This window comes from Triturus cristatus, chromosome 3_1, assembly GCF_964204655.1.
Source record: "Triturus cristatus chromosome 3_1, aTriCri1.1, whole genome shotgun sequence".
Taxonomy (NCBI): Eukaryota; Metazoa; Chordata; class Amphibia; order Caudata; family Salamandridae; genus Triturus; species Triturus cristatus.
This window is the reverse complement of record NC_140583.1, coordinates 17,599,884-17,626,324: the sequence shown is the minus strand read 5'-3', so window position 1 is coordinate 17,626,324 and position 26,441 is coordinate 17,599,884. Positions and strand designations below refer to the sequence as shown.

At 51.7% G+C, this 26,441-nt stretch overlaps 1 protein-coding gene across 1 annotated transcript in view; it reads right to left on the bottom strand.

The window, feature by feature from the left end:
• Window positions 1–26,441, bottom strand: part of ACP2 (acid phosphatase 2, lysosomal) — a 131,496-nt gene that overhangs the window by 81,217 nt on the left and 23,838 nt on the right. The window contains exons 2-5 of the mRNA XM_085646607.1: window positions 17,336–17,431; window positions 12,367–12,453; window positions 4,632–4,784; window positions 90–188 (exon numbers count right to left, since the gene is read on the bottom strand). Of these exons, the coding sequence (XP_085502733.1) occupies window positions 90–188; window positions 4,632–4,784; window positions 12,367–12,453; window positions 17,336–17,431 (435 nt within the window). The remainder of the gene's footprint in view (window positions 1–89; window positions 189–4,631; window positions 4,785–12,366; window positions 12,454–17,335; window positions 17,432–26,441) is intronic.

Here is a 26,441-nt window from a genome sequence, read left to right as displayed (position 1 = left end):
AATATCCACCTCTCTGATCTTCATTAGTTCCTGTTGTATCCATTCTTGCACCCTCCCCAGACCCCCCATGACCCCACCAGGAATCTTACCAGGTTCTCTTTCGTTTTGTTCACGTATTCAGCCGATTGACGAGTTTCATTCTGCAACTCCTCATATCGTGGACAGGGAAGTAACGGAAACTTCAGCAGCTGCAGAAAAAGAAGAAATGCTACTGACCAGAAAGTAAAAGGCAGAGAGCATAGATGAAAGGGTGGGAGTGCTGCAGCGCAAGGCAGGGAGCAGTGCTAGAAAGGTTTAGGTAAGGGAGGAGACATGTGACAGAGCTATGCCTCTGGTAACAGCTGGTAGGAAGCATGTAACCAAGAGCAGGGCTGCTGGATGAGGAAGGAAGCAGTGCAGAAGGGGAAGGAGTCTGAAAAAGCAGTGCTATTGGCACTGGAATGAATCAGTGGTGAAGAAACAGGGGCATGAGACAAAGCGCAGTGGAGAAAGATGTGACCATTGGTGCAGGGGGAAGGCGACACCAAGGATACGAGTAATGTTGGAACGAGGGAGCATAACAGAGCAGGGCTGCAGGGAGTTGGAGAAACCACTGAGAAGAACCATGCTACAGGGAGAAAGACTGTTCAGTCGTAGGAGCAGAGAGAGAAACGTGACAGTCTGTGCCAGTGGCAGAGGGGAATAAGTGACAGGTCTGCGAGAGCTCCACTAACGGGCATCGGTGTCACATGAACGCCTCTGCAATAATGCGCCAGAGGGGTGAGTGAATGTCAAGGTGGGGGGGATATGGGTATGAAAGCTGATAGTGCAGAGCAAAAGCAAAGTACAGTTTATGAAGTCAAGACTGTAAAAATTCACGTGTCTCTATTATAAATCTGATCTCAACTGAGGCACATGTTTAAGGGATGCCATCATGGGGCAGGTGATAGGGTGAGGACCAGGGAATGGGTAAAAACATGAAGGAAGAACATGGTGCGCCCAAGAGGTAAGAGGGAGGTGCAAGTGTCTCCCATCTACGTATTGACACCCTCCTAACTTTACAGCCAACAATCCATTGAATTATAGGGAATCTTAAGCCCTTACAGGTGAGCAGATCGAACTGCAAGCTCCAGACAAGCAAGGCATGGCTAAAGGGGCCAAGTAAAACATGAGCCATCTGCAAGCTCCAGACTAGCAGGGCATGGCTAAAGGGGCCAAGTAAAACATGAGCCAACTGCAAGCTCCAGACTAGCAGGGCATGGCTAAAGGGGCCAAGTAAAACATGAGCCAACTGCAAGCTCCAGACTAGCAGGGCATGGCTAAAGGGGCCAAGTAAAACATGAGCCAACTGCAAGCTCCAGACTAGCAGGGCATGGCTAAAGGGGCCAAGTAAAACATGAGCCAACTGCAAGCTCCAGACTAGCAGGGCATGGCTAAAGGGGCCAAGTAGAACATGAGCCAACTGCAAGCTCCAGACTAGCAGGGTATGGCTAAAGGGGCCAAGTAAAACATGAGCCAACTGCAAGCTCCAGACTAGCAGGGCATGGCTAAAGGGGCCAAGTAGAACATGAGCCAACTGCAAGCTACAGACTAGCAGGGCATGTCTAAAGGGGCCAAGTAAAACATGAGCCAACTGCAAGCTACAGACTAGCAGGGCATGGCTAAAGTGGCCAAGTAGAACATGAGCCAACTGCAAGCTCCAGACTAGCAGGGCATGGCTGAAGGGGCCAAGTAAAACATGAGCCAACTGCAAGCTACAGACTAGCAGGGCATGGATGAAGGGGCTAAGTAGAACATGAGCCAACTGCAAGCTCCAGACTAGCAGGGCATGGATGAAGGGGCCAAGTAGAACATGAGCCAACTGCAAGCTCCAGACAAGCAGGGCATGGATGAAGGGGCCAAGGAGGACATGAGCCAACTGCAAGCTCCAGACTAGCAGGGCATGGATGAAGGGGCCAAGTAGAACATGAGCCAACTGCAAGCTCCAGACTAGCAGGGCATGGATGAAGGGGCCAAGGAGGACATGAGCCAACTGCAAGCTCCAGACTAGCAGGGCATGGATGAAGGGGCCAAGTAGAACATGAGCCAACTGCAAGCTCCAGACTAGCAGGGCATGGCTAAAGGGGCCAAGTAGAACATGAGCCAACTGCAAGCTCCAGGCTAGCAAGGCATGGATGAAGGGGCCAAGTAGAACACGAGCCAACTGCAAGCTCCAGACTAGCAGGGCATGGATAAAGGGGCCAAGTAAAACATGAGCCAACTGAAAGCTCCAGACTAGCAGGGCATGGCTAAAGGGGCCAAGTAAAACATGAGCCAACTGCAAGCTACAGACTAGCAGGGCATGGATGAAGGGGCCAAGGAGGACATGAGACAACTGCAAGCTTCAGACAAGCAAGGCATGGCTGAAGGGGCCAAGGAGGACATGAGCCAACTGCAAGCTCCAGACTAGCAGGGCATGGATGAGGGGGCCAAGTAGAACATGAGCCAACTGCAAGCTCCAGACTAGCAGGGCATGGATGAAGGGGCCAAGTAGAACATGAGCCAACTGCAAGCTCCAGACTAGTAGGGCATGGCTAAAGGGGACAAGTAAAACATGAGCCAACTGCAAGCTACAGACTAGCAGGGCAAGGCTAAAGGGGCCAAGTAAAACATGAGCCAACTGCAAGCTACAGACTAGCAGGGCATGGATGAAGGGGCCAAGGAGGACATGAGACAACTGCAAGCTTCAGAAAAGCAAGGCATGGCTGAAGGGGTCAAGGAGGACACAAGCCAATTGCAAGCTCCAGACAAGCACGGCATGGCTGAAGGGGCCAAGGTGGATACAAGCCAACTGCAAGCTCCAGGCTAGCAAGGCATGGCTAAAGGAGCCAAGTAGGACAGAGCGAACTGCAAGCTCCAGGCTAGCAGGGCATGGCTGAAGGGGCCAAGTAAAACATGAGCCAACTGCAAGCTCCAGACTAGCAGGGCATGGATGAAGGGGCCAAGTAGAACATGAGCCAACTGCAAGCTCCAGACTAGCAGGGCATGGCTAAAGGGGCCAAGTAGAACATGAGCCAACTGCAAGCTGCAGGCTAGCAAGGCATGGATGAAGGGGCCAAGTAGAACACGAGCCAACTGCAAGCTCCAGACTAGCAGGGCATGGATGAAGGGGCCAAGTAAAACATGAGCCAACTGAAAGCTCCAGACTAGCAGGGCATGGCTAAAGGGGCCAAGTAAAACATGAGCCAACTGCAAGCTACAGACTAGCAGGGCATGGATGAAGGGGCCAAGGAGGACATGAGACAACTGCAAGCTTCAGACAAGCAAGGCATGGCTGAAGGGGCCAAGGAGGACATGAGCCAACTGCAAGCTCCAGACTAGCAGGGCATGGATGAGGGGGCCAAGTAGAACATGAGCCAACTGCAAGCTCCAGACTAGCAGGGCATGGATGAAGGGGCCAAGTAGAACATGAGCCAACTGCAAGCTCCAGACTAGTAGGGCATGGCTAAAGGGGACAAGTAAAACATGAGCCAACTGCAAGCTACAGACTAGCAGGGCAAGGCTAAAGGGGCCAAGTAAAAATGAGCCAACTGCAAGCTACAGACTAGCAGGGCATGGATGAAGGGGCCAAGGAGGACATGAGACAACTGCAAGCTTCAGACAAGCAAGGCATGGCTGAAGGGGTCAAGGAGGACACAAGCCAATTGCAAGCTCCAGACAAGCAAGGCATGGCTGAAGGGGCCAAGGTGGATACAAGCCAACTGCAAGCTCCAGGCTAGCAAGGCATGGCTAAAGGAGCCAAGTAGGACAGAGCGAACTGCAAGCTCCAGGCTAGCAGGGCATGGCTGAAGGGGCCAAGTAAAACATGAGCCAACTGCAAGCTCCAGGCTATCAGGGCATGGCTGAAGGAGCCAAGGAGGACACGAGCCAACTGCAAGCTCCAGACTAGCAGGGCATGGCTGAAGGGGCCAAGGAGGACACGAGGCAACTGCAAGCTCCAGGCTAGCAAGGCATGGCTGAAGGGGTCAAGGAGGACACAAGCCAATTGCAACCTCCAGGCTAGCAGGGCATGGCTGAGTAGGACATGAGCCAACTGCAAGCTCCAGACTAGCAAGGCGTGGCTGAAGGGGCCAAGGAGGACACAAGCCAATTGCAAGCTCCAGACTAGCAGGGCATGGCTGAAGAGGTCAAGGAGGACACTGGTGAACTGTAAGCTCAAGGCTAGCAAGGCATGGCTGAAGGGGCAAGGAGGACACAAGCCAACTGCAAACTTCAGACAAGCAAGGCATGGCTGAAGAGGTCAAGGAGGACACGAGGCAACTGCAAGCTCCATCCAAGCCAGCAAGACATGGCTGAAGGGGTAAAGTACAACACGGGCGAACATGACAGCAATACAGAGTCACGTGAATGGGAGTTGTGCAAGAGCAGGAAATCTAGAGAGGGTAGACAGAGCGGGGCGTGGAGAAGTGACCATGCACCAAGAAAGAAACAATAATAAGAGAGGGAAGCTACAGGGATTGCAAAGGATGGGAATACAAATTATATTGGAAAACAATTAAGATTTCTTGGCATTTTGATGTGCCAAAAGGTCAGAGGGAGCCCCAGCAAATGTTATGCCCCTCGCCCCCACTAAAAGCTTATGACAGCCCTAGTGGATACTATGTTCGGCTCACTCGGTCTTCAGCTTCGGGCACTGTGTGAACAGGGATCGGCTGCCACGACATGTTCGCACTGAAGGTCTGGCTCTCTCCTGGTGGGTACAGTCCGGCCAGGTTACACTCAGCACTCATGAGAGTGCGATCCGAGTCTGTACTCCGCACATGGATCTAATGGAGGATAAAAAGGCAAAAAGTGATTGAGAGAGGTAGAGCAGCAAGGAGAAAGATTGAGTTACTGATACAGGAGAGACAGTTAGTGGTGAAAGAGAGTAGAATATAGAAATGGAATTAACTTACAGCTATCAGCGGTGACTTTTACCCCAGTTACCAAAGTAAACGATCAAGAGACGTTTTGATGCAGATATGGCTCAGGACGCCCAAGTCACATATTTGGTAAGTCGCTTCTTTTTCCAGCTCAACTCCCAAAAAAAAGACACTTGGGGGCCAGCAATAAACCACCAGCTGGATTAGGCCCCATATAGTACTGCACCTAACCCACAGCAAAAACTTTGACAACATCTCACCCATTCTTATTCCGTGGAGTTGCTTCCACTGAAGCAAGGAGCATGTTCCAACTGGCATGCATCACTCATAACTACATGAGCACACCCCGCCTTCCACCATCAGAAAGCTTAGATATCAGGTAGTCATCGCTGACTGCAGAGCTCAAACATATTTGCCTCGAAATGCAGCACTAAGAAATCAAAAACACTGACACAATTGTCTTAGGAAGCACCCCTAGATTTTGTTTCTCCTTACACCAAGACATCAGAACGATTCCTGCAAGAATCTTTAAAAAAATAACAGACTGAAAAACCTACTATTTAAACACTAATTCAGAATCATTCTACCATCCCAGGCTTAAACTCCTGCAATGTGAGCTTACCAGAACCCCTAGAATGTGAACCTTCTGGACCTCCTGTGGAAGCGCAGATACATATTGTATTCACTAAGTATGTTTAGTACTGTTGTGTAAGCTAATTCTGATTTCTCAAAATAGTCCCAACCTCCCCGTCCCAAAGCAAGAATGTAAGGAAAATGCTACTTACCAGTATGCATCTCTGTACTTGGCATGTAGAGCTGCAGTATATCATGCTCTTGCATAGATCGCCATCTGGTGTTGGGTTCGGATGTTTGCAGTTTGTTGTTGTCTTGGAAGAAGTCTTTGTAGTCACGAGGTATGTGACTCTTCCCTTGGACGATAGTGCGCATCAACTCCATCCATGTTTTTTGCCATGATGGGAAATGATGGAGTTTGTAAGAAACAGAAAAGACGTCCATGTGAATGTATCTAAGTAGGATAACACTGGAACAGATACAGGTCCCGGGGAGGTGGGTGGGCGTATGATATTCTGCAGCTCTACATGCCAAGAACAGATACATACTGGTAAGTAGCATTTTCCGTTCGAGGCATATGAGCTGCAGAAATCATACTTTTGCATAGACTGTACAGCAGTGTCTCCCCTACCGGTGGTCACCTGTATCCGCTGCACTAGTCTGAAAAAGTGTTTTAAGAACAGCCTGGCCTACAGAAGCCTGTTGCTTCGCCTGCACGTCAACACAATAGTGCTTGGTGAAGGTGTGTGGTGTAGACCATGTTGCTGCCTTACAAATGTCATCTAAGGGAATGTTCCCTAAGAATGCCATGGAAGCCCCTAGTTTGCGTGTGAAGTGCGATCTAGGGGGAATTGGTAATGCGCCTTTATCCTTCTGGTAGCAAATTTGAATGCATTTGACCATCCACCTGGCAATCCCAGCTTTGGAGATGGGGTTTACTTCATGCGGTGGAGAGAAAGCTACAAACAGTTGTTTTGTCTTTCTAAAGGGTTTAGTCCTGTCAATGTAATAAAGTAGGGCTCTTTTAACATCAAGTGTGTGAAGAGCTCTTTCTGCTATGAAATCAGGGTTTGGTGAAAAAATGGGTAACTCTACAGATTGAGTAAGATGAAAAGCAGAGATTACTTTGGGATGGAATTTTGGATTTGTTCTAAGAACCACCTTGTTTTGATGTATTTGTAAGAATGGTTCTTGTATGGTTAAAGCCTGGATCTCACTTACTCTCCTGAGAGAGGTGATTGCGACAAGGAAAGCTACTTTCCATGTAAGGAACCGCAGTTCGTATTTGTGTAGAGGTTCAAATGGAGGACCTATGACCCTAGTAAGGACAATGTTTAAATTCCACACCGGAGAGGGTGGGATTGTGGGAGGAATTATTCTTTTAAGACCTTCCATGAACGCTTTGATAGCGGGTACCCTAAACAATGACAGATGTTGTCTATTTTGCAGGTAAGCGGCAAGGGCAGCAAGATGTAATCGGATGGATATGTATGCTAGATTACATTTTTGTAGATGCAGCAAAGAGCAAATAATGTTCTGAATTGAAGAATCTAGTGGGTCAATTTTGTTGTTGTTGCAGTAAATTACAAATCTCTTCCATTTGGCTGCATAGCAAGCTCTAGTAGTAGGGCGCCTGGCTTCTTTAATAATGTTCATACAGTCCAGTGGGAGGCTGAGGTAACCGAACCCTAGCACTTCAGGTGCCAGATTACCAGGTTCAGTTGAGCTGGATCGGGGTGCCTTATCTCTCCATGGTTCTGCATTAGCAGCTTTGGGGAGAGCCGTAGTTTTTGGTATGGAACTACTGAGAGTTCCAGGAGTGTTGTGAACCATGGTTGCCGGGCCCATGTTGGAGCAACTAGGATCATTTTGAGAGACTGTTGCTTGAGCTTGCTTACTACTAATGGAATGAGTGGGATTGACAGAAAAGCATACGTAAATCTGCCTGACCAATTCATCCATATCGCATTGCCTTTGAACAATAGGTGTGGATACCTGGCGGCGAAGGTTGGGCATTTTGCGTTTGCGTGTGTGGCGAACAGATCTATGTCTTGGTGGCCCCAGATTTTGAAAAATGGTTGAAGAACTTGAGGATGAAGTTCCCATTCATGTATCTGTTGAGTTTGACGACTTAACAGATCTGCAATCTGATTGTTCATTCCTGGCAGATGTTCCGCCAGAAGATATATGTTTTGCGGAATGGCCCATCGCCATATGTTTTGGGCTAGTTAACTCCTTCAGTGCCCATGACGAGATGGTCTCGTCATGGAGCGCGGTTGCGCTGTGCCCATGACGAGACTATCTCGTCATGAACCCCGCCCGCTAATGAAAGGGCCGGCACAGGGCGGGGAAAGGGCGGGGCACTCAAGGGGTTAAGAAAGTTGCAAAGAATGTGTCCCTCCTTGTTTTTGTATACAATACATTGCTGTCATATTGTCTGTGCGGACAAGGACAGTTTTGTTGGTGAGATGTGACTGGAATGATTTTAATGTGAGAAAGATTGCTAGTAACTTGAGGTGATTGATGTGGAACACTTTGTTGAGGGGTCCACCTGCCCTGAATGGTGTGGTTTAAGAGATGGGATCCCCAGCCGGTGAGCGATGCGTCCGCTGTTAGCACTATCTGTGGAACCGGCTCCAGGAACGGCTGCACTCTGGAACGGTTTTGTGTGTTCCACCACTGCAGAGAGCAATGTGTGCGGCTGTCCACCAACACCAGATCTGAAAGTTGACCTTGAGCCTGGTTCCACTGACGTGCTAAGCATTCCTGTAAAGGGCGCATCTGAAGTGGTGCATGAGGTACTATGAAAATGCACGAGGCCATCATTCCTATGAGCTGCATAAACACTTGAGCTGGTAGGGAGTGTTGGGGTTGGAATTTTGTGATGAGGGTCTGCATACTGGCTATCATGGCTGGAGTGGGGTGTGCAAGAGCTTTGGAAGTGTCTATTGTGGCCCCTAGATACTGATGTAGGTAGGGGGGCTGGAGATGTGACTTGGTGAGGTTTATTGTGAACCCCAAGTCGTAGAGCAGCTGAATTGTTTGGCAAGTGTGGTGAACACACTGGCTGTGTGACTTGACTTTTATCAGCCAGTCGTCCAGGTATGGAAAAACATGAATCTGTTGTCTCCGAAAGTGTGCGGCTACTACCGCAAGACACTTTGTGAAGACCCTGGGTGCTGTGGTTACTCCGAATGGGAGAACCTTGAACTGATCGTGTTGGCCGTCCACTGTAAACCTTAGATATTTCCTGTGAGCAGGGTGTATGGGAATATGGAAGTGGGCGTCCTTGAGATCTAAAGTGGCAAGGAAGTCGCCTTGTTGAAGTAGTGGAAGGATTTGTTGAAGAGTGATCAAGTGAAAATGATCTGACAGTATGTAGAAATTGAGAGGTCTGAGGTCCAGTATTGGTCTGAGAGTACCGTCCTTTTTGTGGATTAGAAAGTACAGGAAGTAAACCCCTGTCCCGTGATGCTGTAGAGGAACTGGTTCTATTCCATGCTTTTGAAGCAGTGAGAGAACTTCCTGTTTGAGGAGCGTTAGATGTTCCATGGACATGGGACGCTGTTTGGGCGGTATGTGTCTGCGCTGATGTTTTTGGATGCGCCCCTATAAAAGGAGTGACGAAAGGAGCCTCGTGTTGATGGAGACTGTAATGCTCCCATAGATTTTGCAGTGTCCGTGTCTTTTTTCATTTTTTCTAAAGCTGTGTCTACAGCTGGGCCAAACAGATGTTCTTGGTCGAACGGCTGATTCAAGATAGTAGTTTGCACTTCTTGTTTAAAACCAGAGATGCGCAACCATGCAGGTCTGCGTAGTAAGACACTGGTGTTGACCGATCTAGATGCGGTGTCTGCTGCATCGAGGGCACATTTAATGGATGCATTTGTAATTAACTTGCCCTCCTAGACCAGATCATGGGCTTTGGCCTTGTATGGTCAGACAAATGCTGAATTAGGTCCTCAAGCCCATCGTGGTGAGCCCTATCATACCTGGCAAGCAGTGCTTGTGCATTAGCTATCCTCCAGTGATTAGCTGCTTGGGAGGCAACTCGTTTGCCTGAAGCGTCTAGTAGTTTGGACTCTTTGACTGGAGGTGGAGCATCACCGGAGGTTTGAGAATTGGCACGTTTCCTTGCATTGGATACTACCAAAGAATCTAGAGGGAGTTGTCCTTTAATGTATGTGGAATCATTGGGGGCGGGTTTATATTTTTTATCAATGCGAGGATTGAGAATTCTCGTCCTGACAGGGTCTTTGAAGATGTCTGGTACATGTTTAATGACACCTTTGAGCATGGGCAATGTTTGTATTGTCCTTTGTGACCGGGCAAAAGTATCTACCAGGGAGTCTTCCTCCATGGGGTCTGAATGCATTTGTACGCCATTATATTGGGCAGCACTATCAATAAGTTGACTAAACCCTATGTTGTCATCTGGGGGAGATGGCCGTGTTGGGTATGCCTCTGGATTAGGAAGGTCTGAGGATCTGCAGGATCATTGTAATCTGCCCATGTGTCCTGTGGTATAGCAGTGTCCACATCAGGGTCATCTAAAGGGTCATTATGTCCACCCCCGTCCCCTAGGTCATCATCATCCTGTGGTGGTGAGTGTGGAGAGAGTATAGGAGAGTGTATGGGAGACTTTGCTGGGGACAAAGGCTTAGTAGGAAGAACAGGAGAAGAGGGTTGTAGGGGTGAAGTTGCAAAGTCTCTTTTCTTCACAGGCACCTCAGGAGAGCGTGAGGTGTCTAATTTCCTCTTCTTTGTTGGGAGACTGACAATATGGCCTGTTTTAGGGTCCACATGCAATGTCTTTTGTTTCAGATCGATAGGATCTGGTTGAAACAGTTCTTCTTGGTTGGCGTCTCCTTTAGGTGCGATTTTTCTGGTTCCGAACGTGGTTTGATTTCTGCTCTGGAGCTTTAGAAGGTTTTTTTTTGCTCTTTCGGCTTCGATGTCGAGTGAGTAATCTTTTTCGGATCCGAAGGTTTTCGGAGTTTGATTGGATCCGAGGCCTTTTGGTCTTTCAGTGCCGAAGAGCTCGATGCAGAGGCCCCGATTTCAATACCAACGGTGTTTTTTGGGCACCGATATACGGCTTGCTCATTCCAGACCCACCGGAAGGCTTTTCCTTTGTCTTCGGAGACAGGCCTGGAGGCGGGGCTTCTGACGTTTTCTTTCGGTTGCGACTAATGCCCTCAGGCGAAGTTTTGACCGGAGCCTTCTTTTTCTCGGGTGGGGTAGGGGCAGGGGCAGTTGTACTCACTTGTTGACCTGGAGTGATGTGGTCATCGGAGTCGTAGTCATCAGCTTCGGATACGATGTCGAGCTACTTCAAATCCTCTGCCTCTGGAACGTCGGGCCTTCATCGAAGATGTCTTCTGGCACCGGTGTAGCCTGTTGCACCAGAACGTGTCATCGAGCCCGGCAATCACGGATAGTCTTTTTGGATCAAAAGGAGACGCAGGCTTGGCAATCTTTTTCCTCGTGTTCTGGCGAGAGACAAAGGTTGCAGACCTTGTGGTGGTCACTGTGTGGCAATTTAGCTCCACACTGGGGGCATTTTTTTAAATGAGTCCTTTCCATTAGCCGTAGGCCCGAATGGCATCGATAGCCCCAGCGGCCCGTGTCGACGACCGGAATCGAGCATTTTGATTTAGCATGTCGAATGGCACGCGAACGAAAACAATACCGTTGAGTTGTGATGGTTTGGAAACACGGTACTGAACCGGAGCCGGAGCCGAAGTTACATCCGAACCCAATAGGGGAAAAAAACAATCTGAGGATGGAGTCGATGCACTTTCATCCAAGGGAGGAGTCACCTCTCTCGTGACTGCAAAGACTTCTTCCAAGACAACAAACTGCAATCATCCGATCCCCACACCAGATGGCGATCAATGCAAAAGTATGAATTCTGCAGCTCATATGCCTCGAACACTATACTTAAGCTCACTTTTGCACATATGTACAGACAAAGCTTGTGATGAGAAAGACATGGATTACTGTAGCATGTGACTGTCAGAGCTAAAAAAGAAGAATGAGAGAAAAAGAAATAGAAAAAAGAACGATAGGGAGAGAGAGGGAAAGAGAGGGGGAGAGCGGAGGAGAAAGGGAAGGAGTAGGGAAAGAGAGAGGAGAAAGAAAAGAGAGAGAGGGAAAGAGAGCGACAGAGTGGGAGCGAGATGGGGAAAGAGAGAGAGGGAGTGAAAGAGGGGGGAGAGAGAGAGGGAGAAAGAGAGGGTGAGAGAGGGAAGGAGAAGGAAAAGAGAGAGAGGGAAAGAGAAGGGGAGAGAGATAGGGAAAGAGATCGAGGGGGAGAGAAAATTCTACTTGTGATGCTTTTCCTTTCGAAAGACTTGGCTTGTTTGTGAGCTTGTAAAAAGCCTGGTGACCATCATTATTATAAAATATGGCAAACTCTGGCAAAAACGCTGATATCATCCTAAGACGTCTGTAGACAGGGTGATCTGGGTGAACAGAGAGCAGTCTAATGCGAGACAGCGAAGAGGTACAGTCAAAACAGACTGGTAAACTTAAAGCAATAAATAAAGGCCAATCTTCGCCAGAGTGCCACCAGGACGGCCCAGAGGTAAAGTCAGGACTAACTGTTAACAAACTGGAAGCAATAAAGGCCAGACTTCCCCAGAAAGCCACCTGGATAGCCAATAGAAGCAGTTCTTTTTGCATTATTTGCACTAAAGCCGTTCTGTATAGTTTTAAATCTGTCAAAAGAAAGAAGAAGAGAGAAGGAAACTGGAGAAGAGAGAGCTTAAGATAAGAAGAAGGAAAGTGGAGGGACAGAGACACAGGGGAGTGAAGAGCTGTAAAACAATGTCACGGTCAGAAACCACAGGCTCGATGTCCGGGAGGTTTTCGGACAGAGCATTCAGAGCAGGTAAAATGGCAGCCTCACCTCTCTTCTGTCATAGGAATCATTCAGGAATCCACGGTACCGGCTCCGTAGCGCTTGACCCAAATCCCAGTGCTGCTTCATGCCCACCTGTGAACAGTGTGAAACGAGATGAGTGGAAGCTGGAGCAACAACAGCAAACAAAACGAGTGGGGGGGGGGGGAGGGGGGTGCGTACGGGCTGGTCAGGCCCAATCAGACCACCATCATGTACCAAGTACACAGAGCGAACATGTACAGGCCCTTCATGCTCTACAAGACCACCAACGTGTAAACAGAGCGAACATGTACAGGCCTTTCATGCTCTACCGGACCCCAACGTCTACAGGCGCTTCATGCTCTACAAGACCACCAACGTGTAGAGCCCTTTAAGGCACTATCGGACCACCAACGTGTACACAGAGCGAACATGTACAGGCCCTTCATGCTCTACAGGACCACCAACGTCTACAGGCCTCATCAGACCACCAACGTGTACAGGCCTTTAATGCTTGAGAGCTCCAACGTGTACAGGCCTTTCAGGCGCTATCACACGACCAACTTCTACAGGCCTTTCATGCTCTACCAGAGCTCCAACATGTGCAGGCCTTTCAGACTCTACCAGAGCTCCAGCGTGTACAGGCCTTTCAGGCTCTACAAGATCACAAATGTGTACAGGGCTCATCAGACCACCAACATTTACAAGCCTTTCAGAGTACAGGCCTTTCAAGCTTCACCAGACCATCAACGTGTACCGGCCTTTCATGCTCTACCACAGCTCCAACGTGTCCAGACCTTTCGAGCTCTACCAGAGCTCCAACGTGTACAGGCCTTTCAAGCTCTACCACAGCTCCAACGTGTACAGGCTTTTCATGCTCTATCAGGCCACCAATGTGTACAGGCCTTTCAAGCTTCACCAGAGCTCCAACGTGTCCAGGCCTTTCCTGCTTCACCAGAGCTCCAACGAGTACAGGCCTTTCCTGCTTCACCAGAGCTCCAACGAGTACGGGCCTTTCCTGCTTCACCAGAACTCCAACGAGTACAGGCCTTTCCTGCTTCACCAGAGCTCCAACGAGTACAGGCCTTTCCTGCTTCACCAGAGCTCCAATGTGTACAGGCCTTTCCTGCTTCACCAGAGCTCCAACGAGTACAGGCCTTTCCTGCTTCACCAGAGCTCCAACGTGTCCAGGCCTTTCCTGCTTCACCAGAGCTCCAACGAGTACAGGCCTTTCCTGCTTCACCAGAGCTCCAACGTGTCCAAGCCTTTCCTGCTTCACCAGAGCTCCAACGAGTACAGGCCTTTCCTGCTTCACCAGAGCTCCAACGAGTACAGGCCTTTCCTGCTTCACCAGAGCTCCAACGTGTCCAGGCCTTTCCTGCTCTACCAGAGCTCCAACGTGTATAGGCCTTTCCTGCTTCACCAGAGCTCCAACGTGTCCAGGCCTTTCCTGCTCTACCACAGCTCCAACGTGTCCAGGCCTTTCCTGCTTCACCAGAGCTCCAACGTGTCCAGGCCTTTCCTGCTCTACCAGAGAGCCAACGTGTCCAGGCCTTTCCTGCTCTACCAGAGCTCCAACGTGTCCAGGCCTTTCCTGCTCTACCAGAGCTCCAACGAGTACAGGCCTTTCATGCTTCACCAGAGCTCCAACATGTGCAGGCCTTTCAGACTCTACCAGAGCTCCAGCGTGTACAGGCCTTTCAGGCTCTACAAGATCACAAATGTGTACAGGGCTCATCAGACCACCAACATGTACAGGCCTTTCAGAGTACAGGCCTGTCAAGCTTCACCAGACCATCAACGTGTACCGGCCTTTCGAGCTCTACCACAGCTCCAACGTGTCCAGACATTTCGAGCTCTACCACAGCTCCAACGTGTACAGGCCTTTCAAGCTCTACCACAGCTCCAACGAGTACAGGCCTTTCATGCTTCACCAGAGCTCCAACGAGTACAGGCCTTTCCTGCTCTACCAGAGCTCCAACGAGTACAGGCCTTTCGAGCTCTACCAGAGCTCCAACGTGTACAGGCCTTTCATGCTTCACCAGAGCTCCAACATGTGCAGGCCTTTCAGACTCTACCAGAGCTCCAGCGTGTACAGGCCTTTCAGGCTCTACAAGATCACAAATGTGTACAGGGCTCATCAGACCACCAACGTGTCCAGGCCTTTCCTGCTTCACCAGAGCTCCAACGAGTACAGGCCTTTCCTGCTTCACCAGAGCTCCAACGAGTACAGGCCTTTCGAGCTCTACCAGAGCTCCAACGTGTACAGGCCTTTCATGCTTCACCAGAGCTCCAACGTGTACAGGCCTTTCGAGCTCTACCACAGCTCCAACGTGTACAGGCCTTTCAGGCTCTACCAGAGCTCCAACGTGTCCAGGCCTTTCCTGCTCTACCAGAGCTCCAACGTGTCCAGGCCTTTCACGCTCTACCACAGCTCCAACGAGTACAGGCTTTCATGCTTCACCAGAGCTCCAACGTGTACAGGCCTTTCCTGCTCTACCAGAGCTCCAACGTGTCCAGGCCTTTCATGCTTCACCAGAGCTCCAACGTGTACAGGCCTTTCATGCTTCACCAGAGCTCCAACGTGTACAGGCCTTTCATGCTTCACCAGAGCTCCAACGTGTCCAGGCCTTTCACGCTCTACCACAGCTCCAACGAGTACAGGCTTTCATGCTTCACCAGAGCTCCAACGTGTACTGGCCTTTCCTGCTCTACCAGAGCTCCAACGTGTCCAGGCCTTTCATGGTTCACCAGAGCTCCAACGTGTACAGGCCTTTCGAGCTCTTCCACAGCTCCAACGTGTCCAGGCCTTTCAATCTCTACCACAGTTCCAACGAGTACAGCCTTTCATGCTTCACCAGAGCTCCAACGTGTACAGGCCTTTCATGCTTCACCAGAGCTCCAACGTGTACAGGCCTTTCGAGCTCTTCCACAGCTCCAACGTGTCCAGGCCTTTCAATCTCTACCACAGTTCCAACGAGTACAGCCTTTCATGCTTAACCAGAGCTCCAACGTGTCCAGGCCTTTCACGCTCTACCACAGCTCCAACGAGTACAGGCTTTCATGCTCTATCAGAGCTCCAACGAGTACAAGCCTTTCATGCTCTACCACAGCTCTAACGTATACAGGCCTTTCAAGCTCTACCACAGCTCCAACGTGTACAGCCTTTCATGATCTATCAGAGCTCCAACGTGTCCAGGCCTTTCATGCTTCACCAGAGCTCCAACGTGTACAGGCCTTTCAAGCTCTACCTCAGCTCCAACGAGTACAGCCTTTCATGCTCTATCAGAGCTCCAACGAGTACAGGCCTTTCAAGCTCTACCACAGCTCCAACGAGTACAGGCTTTCATGCTTCACCAGAGATCCAACGTGTATAGGCCTTTCCTGCTCTACCAGAGCTCCAACGTGTCCAGGCCTTTCATGCTTCACCAGAGCTCCAACGTGTACAGGCCTTTCATGCTTCACCAGAGCTCCAACGTGTACAGGCCTTTCATGCTTCACCAGAGCTCCAACGAGTACAGGCTTTCATGCTTCACCAGAGCTCCAACGTGTACAGGCCTTTCCTTCTCTACCAGAGCTCCAACGTGTCCAGGCCTTTCATGCTTCACCAGAGCTCCAACGTGTATAGGCCTTTCATGCTTCACCAGAGCTCCAACATGTACAGGCCTTTCGAGCTCTTCCACAGCTCCACCGTGTCCAGGCCTTTCAATCTCTACCACAGTTCCAACGAGTACAGCCTTTCATGCTTCACCAGAGCTCCAACGTGTCCAGGCCTTTCACGCTCTACCACAGCTCCAACGAGTACAGGCTGTCATGCTTCACCAGAGCTCCAACGTGTACAGGCCTTTCCTGCTCTACCAGAGCTCCAACGTGTCCAGGCCTTTCATGCTTCACCAGAGCTCTAACGTGTACAGGCCTTTCATGCTTCACCAGACCTCCAACGAGTACAGCCTTTCATGCTTCACCAGAGCTCCAACGTGTCCAGGCCTTTCACGCTCTACCACAGCTCCAACGAGTACAGGCTTTCATGCTCTATCAGAGCTCCAACGAGTACAAGCCTTTCATGCTCTACCACAGCTCCAACGTGTACAGGTCTTTCAAGCTCTACCACAGCTCCAACGTGTACAGCCTTTCATGCTCTATCAGAGCTCCAACGTGTCCAGGCCTTTCATGCTTCACCAGATCTCCAACGTGTCCAGGCCTTTCATGCTTCACCAGAGCTCCAACGTGTACAGGCCTTTCAAGCTCTACCACAGCTCCAACGTGTACAGCCTTTCATGCTCTATCAGAGCTCCAACGTGTCCAGGCTTTAATGCTTCACCAGAGCTCCAACGTGTACAGGCCTTTCATGCTTCACCAGAGCTCCAACGTGTACAGGCCTTTCAAGCTCTACCACAGCTCCAACGTGTCCAGGCCTTTCATGCTTCACCAGAGCTCCAACGTGTACAGGCCTTTCAAGCTCTACCTCAGTTCCAACGAGTACAGGCTTTCATGCTCTATCAGAACTCCAACGAGTACAGGCCTTTTCAGACCACCAACATGTACAGGCCTTTCATGCTCTACCAGACCATCAACCTGTAGAGGATTTTTTGGCACTCCCAGACCACCAACGTGACCAAGCCTTTCAGGCTCTACCAGAGCTCCAACGTGTCCAGGCCTTTCAGGTCCCAATGGCACACCAAGTACACGTAGGCAGCTCTTTCATGCCTTGCCACAGCACCCACATACACAGGGCTTTCATAGGCCACCAAAGCACCAAGGACAGAGTGAACCTGTATACGCTTTTCAGAAGCCACCGGAGCACCAGCGACATTGAGTGAACATGTACAGGTCTTCAGTTACAACAGAGCATCAAGGACCAGCGACACTAAATGGACTATGGTTGTTCTACACACAAAAGGACAGAGCACAAAGATAGGGGATTGAGTACACACGTCTCTTTCACAAACAGCTGCTGAACCAACAACCAACACCATAGTGCAGATCTTGCACTCACCTGGGTCAGCTGTCCAAAGCCCTGCGGCCACGTGTCCTCATTATAGGGATCGGTAGGGTATCCTTTGATAGGTGACCGGTCTCCATGGCGATACAACTGAAAACAAAGCAAATCAGAGACGTATCGTTAGAAGAACTTCTACACTTAAGAAGAAGAGAATAACTGTTCTGTACTGAATTTGTTGGGGGGAAAGACACAAGCTGAGGAGGTTATGGGGGTCTGGACCGAAAATGAAGAAAAAACAAATCACTTAGAAGAAGCTAATCAATGATTGCATTTTGTTTAAAGCACTTGATGAAAACCAAGAACATTTGCTTAGCTACCTGAAAACTTTAAGTAGGCAAAGTAGTCATGGGAGCAAGGAAAACTTTCCAAATACATAGAAATGAAAATGGTTACTTACCCTGTAATCATCTGTTTGAGGCATGCAGTGCTGTAAATTCCCATGCTCTGCATACTCCTGCCATCTAGTGTTTGGCTCAGACGTGAGTACGTTGTTTTTCTTTGAAGAAGGTACAGTGACTCCTCCCATGATTGGTAATGTGCATGAGCATTGGCTCCATTATGTTCCGCATGGCGCGTGAGGATGACGATGGATCATAGAAAAGCATAAGAGGATGACCTTGCTAATGAAATAAGAAAAAGGCATCTTCAACAGCCCCAGGTTTCCAGGGAGGAGGGAGAGCGCATACGATTCTACAGCACCAAGTGCCACAAACAAATGCTTAGAGGTAAGTAACATTCTCAGTTCATGGAATGTCTAGCTGTTGATACACATGCTCCACATAGACTGTAAAGCAGTGCCCCCACCCAAGCCGTGGCTAGCTGGAGGATGTTGCAGAGGCTTGGAGAAGTGTATGGAAGACAGCCTGGCCAACCGTCCCTTGTTGGCATGCTAAAACATCCACACAGCAGTGCATAGTCAGTGTGTGGGGAGTGCCCCAAGTAGCTGCTTTACATAAATTAGCTATGGGAATGTTACCACGGATATAATATTCCAATTATGGTGGGATGAAGATTTCAGCTTAGGTTAGAAACTTTGAATAAGTCCTAAGGATAACTCTTTGAGCACCTGGAAAAAGGTCCCTGGAGAGTAAGAGCTTGAAGCTCACTCACTCTCCTGAGATATGTTATGGCAACTAGGAAGGCCACCTTTCAAGAGAAAAACTGGAGAGGGCACAAATGAAGGGCCTTGAAAGGAGGGACCATGAGACGAGTTAGGACAATGTTCAAGTTACAGATAGGGGCTGGGGTACCCTAGGTTGAATAACCGAATTAACTGGCACATGCATCAACAAAGACTTTGCGATTCCTTAATAGCGATTTTTAAGGAATTGCAAAAGCCTATGCATGTAGGAATCGCTATAAAAATAGCGATTCCGACACATTCCTTATTTGCGAGTCGCAAATTGCGAGTCGCAATTAAGGAATGCCGTCCCATTCGTTCCTATGGGCCTCCAGGCCCATAGGAATGAATTGGAGATTGCATGAGCAATTTGCGAGTGCCAGTAGGTACTCGCAAATTGCTCATGCAATTTCAAGGGTGCAAGGGTGTCAAAATGACACCCTATTGCACCCCTGAAATTGATCTGTGCACATATGTTGCACACACATATGCTCTAAGGGCATGTGTGTGTGCAACATGAAACTTTGAAAAAAGCACAAAAGTGCATTTTTCAAAGTTTTTGCAAATTACCATGAAGTTCAACTTCATGGTATTTGCTCCCCCTATTAGCGAAATCGCTAATTTTTTTACTTTGATGCATTGCATTTAAGGAATCTCAATTTGAGATTCCTTAAATGCAATCGCAATTTAAGGAATCACAATTTAGAGATTCCTTAAATTGCGATTTTTGCATTTGGGATGATGCATCCCAAATGCAAAAATACCGGTCGCAAAGGGGCAGATTCTGAGAATCTTCCCGTTTGCGACCGGTTTTTGCTTTGATGCATGTGGGCCTAAGCCTCTCCTTCAAAGATTTGATGACTGGGACCCTGAACATGGAAAAATGTTTCCAATTCAGAAGGTACGCTGCAACTGCAGCTAAGTGGAGATGGATAGATGTGTAGGCGTGGACTAACGTTTACACATGAAGCAGGTGACAAACTATGTCTTGGACTGTAGGCTTCAATAGATCAATTTATTTAGAAAAGACAGCAATTGGTAGCAAAATTGGCCTGCCTGGTGGGTCTGCGGATCTCTTTAAGGGTGGACACAAATTCAGGAGACAGATTGAGGTAGTCAAACTCTTAGACTTCAAGAGCCAAATCCCAAGATTGAGCTGTCTGGGGTGCCTGATGGTGCCCTGGTTCTCGGTTAGAAGATCTGGCCAGTAGGGAAGCTTCTAATGAAGAATTAGGGATAGGTCGGGAAGGTTGGTGAACCAGGGTTGCTTGGCTCACACGAGAGCCACTAGGATGAAAGTGACGGTCATTTGCCGAAGCTTCTAGACCACGAATGGAAGGAGTGGGAGAGGAGGAAAAGCGTAGGCAAATATCCCTGACCAATTCACCTATAGTGCTTCGCCCATGGACTGTGGATGTGGGAACCAGGAGGCGAAGTTTGGGTATTTGGTGTTGTCTGTGGTGGTGAAGAGTTCTATGTTGGCGAACCCGAAAAGAAGTACAGGACTAGGACTTGCAGTTCCCACTCGTCGGTCATATTGTCTGTTCTGATGAGTGTTAGAAGGGCCAGCCTCAGGAAAGGACAGAGTGTGTACCTGACCGCCCTGCGACTCACCCTCCCCGGGAGATGTAGCCGAGCACTGGCGGGAGACCCCCTCAGGGCTGGGTCTCGTATCTAGGATTGTACACGCTGACTTAATACCATGCAACACAGAGACACCACACCGTAGATTCTGAAGCACGTATTCTTTATCTAGAATATCGGGACCATTATGATCCGCAGATTCGTCTGTACAAGTAGAGCAAGGGCTCATAGAGTCTCGGTGGGGGTAGGGGTAGCGGGACAGTCTTAGGATTAGGGTCAATGCAGGTGCGTATCCGGCGCACGGCTCTCAATCATCGAGCCGGGGGATACGGGACGGTCTTTGGGGTCCAGCCGGACCAGGATAGTACTTGAGGGCGACCAAGTCTGCCGGGCTCGAATTCTCAAGGTTGCGAGGGGAGCCGCGACGGCGTCAGCAGGGCTCTGATGATTCAGGCAGAAGTCCGTCTCTGCCAGGAGGAGCCGCGACGCTGTCTGCAGGGCTCAGTTGGTTCAGGCAGAAGTCCGTCTCTGCCAGGGGGAGCCGCGACGCTGTCTGCAGGGCTCAGCTGACTTAGGCAGAAGTCCGTCTCTGCCAGGTGGAGCCACGATGCTGTCTGCAAGGCTCACCGAGGTTCCAAGAGTTTCGTCGGATCTTGTGATGATGTTCCTTTAGCCGCGACCACGTCAGCAGGGCTCTCTTCGTTCCAGGTTCAGTCTGGCGATCGTTCCAGAGCGCCCCTTGTTATAGGTCGACTCCCCTTTGATGTCCGGAGTCCTCACGGGCAGGGGTCTTAGCCCTGGGGGTAGTTTGTTGGGGGTTCCTGCCACGCGGTCCTTTTATCCTTTCAAGGCGGTGTCGGGAGGGATCCCAGACACGCAGCAGGCGTGGAGCCAGCCCTCAGGGTGGCCGGAGGGCGATCGAAACCATCTCTTGAGAGGAGGCCAGAGGTGTGAGTGAAACTGCTCCTCCCTCTCCTGCTCACCGGGAGCTCTTTCTCCCCCCAGCCGGCATGGCGCGACTAGGCCGGGGTTGTGCTGGGGTCGGGGCGGCCATCTGGGGTGCAGGGCCTGGTCACTGGAGGACGCGAGGCCGATGGAGTAGGGAGGGGGCCCGGTGTCGGGAAGATGGAGGGAAGGACGGGGGTAGCCCCGGGTTCTGTGGGGGGATCAGGTGTGGTCTTACTACGGGGTGGGGGATCAGGTGTGATGTTGCTACGGGTCAGAATGGGCCACGCCACGAGGCCGGGTCCAACATGCGTCCCCCCCAGCTGAAGGTCGAAGAGAACTACCCATCCTCTTGGGGGTTCTCTTCGCTGAGGCGGAAGAATCTGGAGAGGCCGTCAGCGTTGGCGTGGTCAGGGCCAGGGCGATGCTCTACTGTGAAGTCCATCCCCTGAAGGGAGATTGACCATCGTAGCAGTTTGGGGTTCTTCCCCCTCATCTGCATGAGCCACCGTAACGGTCGATGATCTGTCTGGACTCGGAAGTGGGTTCCGAAGAGGTAGGGCCGCAGTTTCTTTAGAGCCCAGACTACGGCGAACGCCTCGCGTTCAATGGTGCTCCATCGTTGCTCTCGGGGCAGTAACCTTCGGGCTGATCCAGGCCCTTCTCATTGAGCTGGGATAGGACGGCTCCAATGCCATGCTCGGAAGCATCAGTTTGTACCACAAACTCCTTGGAGTAATCGGGGGCTTGGAGCACAGGGGCTGTACACATGGCGCGTTTTAGCGCGTCGAACGCCTCCTGGCAGGCAGGGGTCCACTGCACCTTCTTAGGCTGTCTTTTGGACGTGAGCTCAGTGAGGGGTCCTACGAGGCTGCCGTAGTTTTGGATGAACCTCCGGTAGTAACCAGTGAGGCCCAGGAAGGCGCGGACCTCGGTTTGGGTGGTTGGTGGTTCCCAGGCCAGGATGGCGTCAATCTTAGGTTGGAGGGGTGCGACCTGCCCGCTCCTGACCTGGTGCCCCAGGTAGACCACCGATCCTTGCCCAATCTGGCATTTGCTGACTTTCACTTTGAGGCCGGCTTGGCGCAGGGCCCTCAGGACCCTCCGGAGGTGCTCACCCCAATCGGAACTGAATACCGCAATATCATCCAGATAGGCGGCGCTGAACTCTTCTAGCCCGGCCAGGACTCTATTCACCAGTCTCTGAAAGGTGGCCGGAGCATTTTTCATCCCGAAGGGCATCACTCTGAAGCGATAGTGCCCATCCGGGGTGGAGAAGGCGGACCTCTCTTTGGCTCCTTCTGTGAGAGCAATTTGCCAGTATCCGCAGGTCAAATCGAAGGTGCTGAGAAACTGAGCAGACCGAAGGCGGTCAATAAGCTCATCTGCGCGGGGGATAGGGTGAGCGTCGGCTCGGGTGACCGCATTGAGCCCCCGGTAGTCCACGCAGAACCGTAGTTCGGGGGCAACCCCCGGGGCAGCTGCTTTTGGGACTACTACCACCGGGCTGGCCCAGGGACTGTCTGTGGGCTCAATCACCTCTAGAGATAACATCTTCGAGACCTCCGCCTGGATGCAGGCCCGGACTCGGTCGGGGACGCGGTAGGCTCGGTGCCGTACCGGTGGGCTGTCTCCGGTGTCCACGTCGTGGACACACCAGTCGGTGACCTTGGGGACGAGAGAGAACAGGTCGGAGAACTGTCCCAATAGCTGGCGGCAGTCCTCGTGTTGTTGGGGTGTGAGGGAGGGGGAGAGGTTCACTCCCTCCACGGAGCCATCCTTTTCTTTGGCTCGCAGGAGGTCAGGGAGTGGCTCCGTTTCCTCTTCCGCCCCGTCGTCTGTGGCCAGGAGTAAGCTCAACTCCGTCCGCACGAAGTGAGGCTTGAGGCGGTTCACGTGGAGGACCCGAAGGGGGTTCCGGGCAGACTGGACGTCCACCACGTAGGTCACCTGACTTTTTCGTTCTACCACTTTGAAGGGCCCGGTCCATTTGTCTTGGAGGGCGCAAGGCTTCACTGGGGCCATCACCCAGACCTGCTGGCCTGGCTGGAACTCGACCAGAGTCGCATTCTGGTCGTACCAGCGCTTCATTTCTTCCTGGCTCGCCTCGAGGTTGGCCTCGGCCAGCTCTCGGAACTTCCGGGTCTGGTTTCGGAGCGTCAAAAGGTACCGGAACACATCCTGAGGTGGGTCCCGGGGTGCCGTTTTCCATCCCTCTTTGACCAAGCTCAGGGGACCTCTGACGGGGTGCCCATACAGTAACTGAAACGGGCTGAATCCCAAGGACTTCTGGGGGACCTCTCGGTAGGCGAACAGGAGGCAGGGGAGAAGGACGTCCCACTTACGCCGCAGGGGCTCCTCGAGACCCATGATCATCCCCTTCAGAGTCCGGTTAAACCGTTCCACTAGGCCATTGCCTTGGGGATGGTAAGGGGTAGTGAATTTATATGATACTCCACATTGTTGCCACAGGGATCTCATATATTTCGAGATAAAATTGGTGCCTCGGTCGCTCACGACCTCTCGGGGGAACCCTACCCGGGAGAAGATCCCCATTAATGCCCGGCCCACCACGGGGGCCGTGACGGTGCAGAGGGGGATGGCCTCCAGGTATCGTGTGGCATGGTCCACTAGGACGAGGATAAAGCGGTGACCCTGGGCGTTCTTGGTGTCCAGGGGCCCCACGATGTCAATTCCGACCCGCTCGAAGGGAGTACTAACGACTGGGAAGGGTTGGAGGGGAGCCTTGCACTTCCCTCTTCTTTTACCACTGGCCTGGCACGTGGGGCAGGACTTGCAGTGGGCCTCTACGTGGGCTCGCATTTTCGGCCAATAAAAGTGCGTTACTAAGCGGTGGTAGGTCTTGTCCTGGCCCAAGTGGCCTGCCAGGGGTACATCATGGGCCAAGCCCAGGAGGAAGTCCCGAAAGCATAGGGGTACCACCAGCACCCGGCCTGACCCTAGCTCGGCAGACCGCTGTTCGCTGTACAGGAGGTCATTCTCCCAATATAGTAAGTGGGTTCCCGATTGGTCGCCCGCGGCTTGGGCTTCGGCCTGCTGCCGGGGTCCGACCAGGGAAGGACAGGTCGCTTGTTCTTGGCAGAATTCCTCTCGGGAGGGGCCTCCTTCGTGGCGCCATTGGGCCAACTCGGGCAGATCCCCTAACTCTGTGATCTGTGCGGGGTCGGGATGGACGGGCCCGTCGTCGTCGAGGGGCTCTCCTCCTGGGGATAGGTCGTGGGGCTCAACGGGGTCGCCCCCGGTTTCGTCATCTGAGGGGGTGCTGGGGGCTTCATCCTCGACTCCCCCACGGGGGGGTAGTCGGGCCGCCATGGAGCGGGTGGTCGCGCACACCCATTCTGGTAGACCCATCATCCCGAGGTGGGTCTTGCGCTCGACCTGTCTCCAGGGGGAACTTTCCAGGTCGTTTCCCAGGAGGCAGTCTACAGGTTGTGCGGTTCGGACAGCCACCCGAAATGTTCCGGCTACTCCCCCCCATTCGAATGGTACCAAGGCCACCTTACACAAACTCTCAGTGTTGTCGGAAGCTATCACAGGGCAAAAGACATTGGGGATGATCTTGTCCGCCTGGACTAAGTGGCTGAGGACACCAGTGATGCTCGTCCCGGTGTCACGAGGGGCCTCCACCGGGTGGCCGTTAACCGTTACGAGCTGGCGGTACTTCTTGGTGTTTGCGGGTAGGGGTGCTCCGGGAATCATATCTCGATCTCCTAGAGAGACTAGGGCCATGGCTGCAGGTTCCCATCCCTCGGGGTCCTCAAACTCCTTCCCTAGGGTTACGGTGGCCATATGTCGGGCTGGGGGAGCTGTCGTGGGGGGTTTCTGGGCCATGGGGCACTGAGGGTCACTGGCGTAATGCCCGAGCCGTTGACAGCGGAAACATGTGATATTCACCCGGGGCCCTTGTCTACCTGGGGGGCCGGTACTGCCTGGCGGAGGAGCTGGGAAGCCCGGGGGTGGGTTTCTCGGGGGGCTCCGCGGGGGCCCGGATGGGAACTCCCTCTGTTTCCCTTGATTCGCCCCCCCTCTGCCGGGGAGGTCCTTGATGGCTGCGGGGGTAGTCTCCTACGGAGCTCCAGGGGACCCGGGTGTTAACCCAGCGATCTGCTTCGACGGCCAGCTTCCTCGGGTCTGCGAGCTTGCTGTCGAGCAGGTGCTGTCGTAGTTCTACAAAACAATTTGTGGACAAGTGTTCCCAGGCAATGAGGTCGGTCAGTTCTTCGAAGGTGGTTACCTTGCTGCCCTTGATCCACCCTTCCAGGGCTCGGCTGTAAACGTTTACGTATTCCACCCAGGTGGTGCCTGGGATCTTTCGGCAGTCCCGGAACCGCTGGCGATACATATCGGGGGAGAGGCCGTATTTCGTGAGGAGGGGCTCCTTCATATGGCTGTAGGAGGTTTGCGCAGAGGCTGGTAGGTCGAGGAGGGTGTCCCGTCCTTCGCTCAGAATTCGGCCCCACAACCCGGCCCCCCAGTCCTTCTGTGGGACGCGGTGGGAGGTCATGGCTACCTCGTAGGCCTTGAACCACTGCTGGATGTCATCATTTCGATAGTACTCCTTGACCACATCCTTGGGGATGTGGACTTTCGGCTCTACCAGGGGGGCTGGTTCTGGGGCCCCCGGGGGTCAAGCTCCTTCTCTCTTTGCTCGGAGTTCTATCTCTTTCAAGCTGCGCTCGTGCTCCAGCTGAAGTTTTTTTTCCTCGTGCTCCCGTTGTAGCTTCTTGTCTTCTAGCTCTCCTTGTACTCGGAGTTGTTCCACCGCTAGCTTCTTTTCGGCTAGCCTTATCTCGCCTTCTATTTTCAATTTGGCCATTTCTAGTTCATGACTTCGGTCTCTTTCCCTGTCTGTGATGTCTTCCGGGGACCGTACCCCATTCGTGGCGTTGCTTTGTGCCTGGGGTTTATTGCTTGTTCTCGGGAAGTTCCTGAGCTCGTCCGGCTGCTCTTTCTCCTCACCGACTTCGTCCAGTCGGGGAAGGGAGGCTCCGGACTCTACCCAGGCTTCCAGGGCTTGTTGCATGTCTTCCTTGGTGTTTAGACCAGTGGTAGCGATCTTCCGTTGTCTGCAAAATTGTTTCAGCTCCTTGTGTGTGTATTCACCTAACCGCTTTACACAAAACGTAGCACTTGCATCGGTTTCAGTGGTGCTCATGGTGGTTTCTTCTGCCGTTTTTGTTCGGTAGTGCGTCAGCCGTTCACTGTACGAACTCTAGATTGCGGGCTCGGATCCCACCGCTGCCACCAATGTTAGAAGTGCCAGCCTCAGGAAAGGACAGAGTGTGTACCTGACCGCCTTGCGACTCACCCTCCCCGGGAGATGTAGCCGTGCACTGGCGGGAGACCCCCTCAGGGATGGGTCTCGTATCTAGGATCGTACACACTGACTTAATACCATGCAACACAGAGAAACCACACCGTAGATTCTGA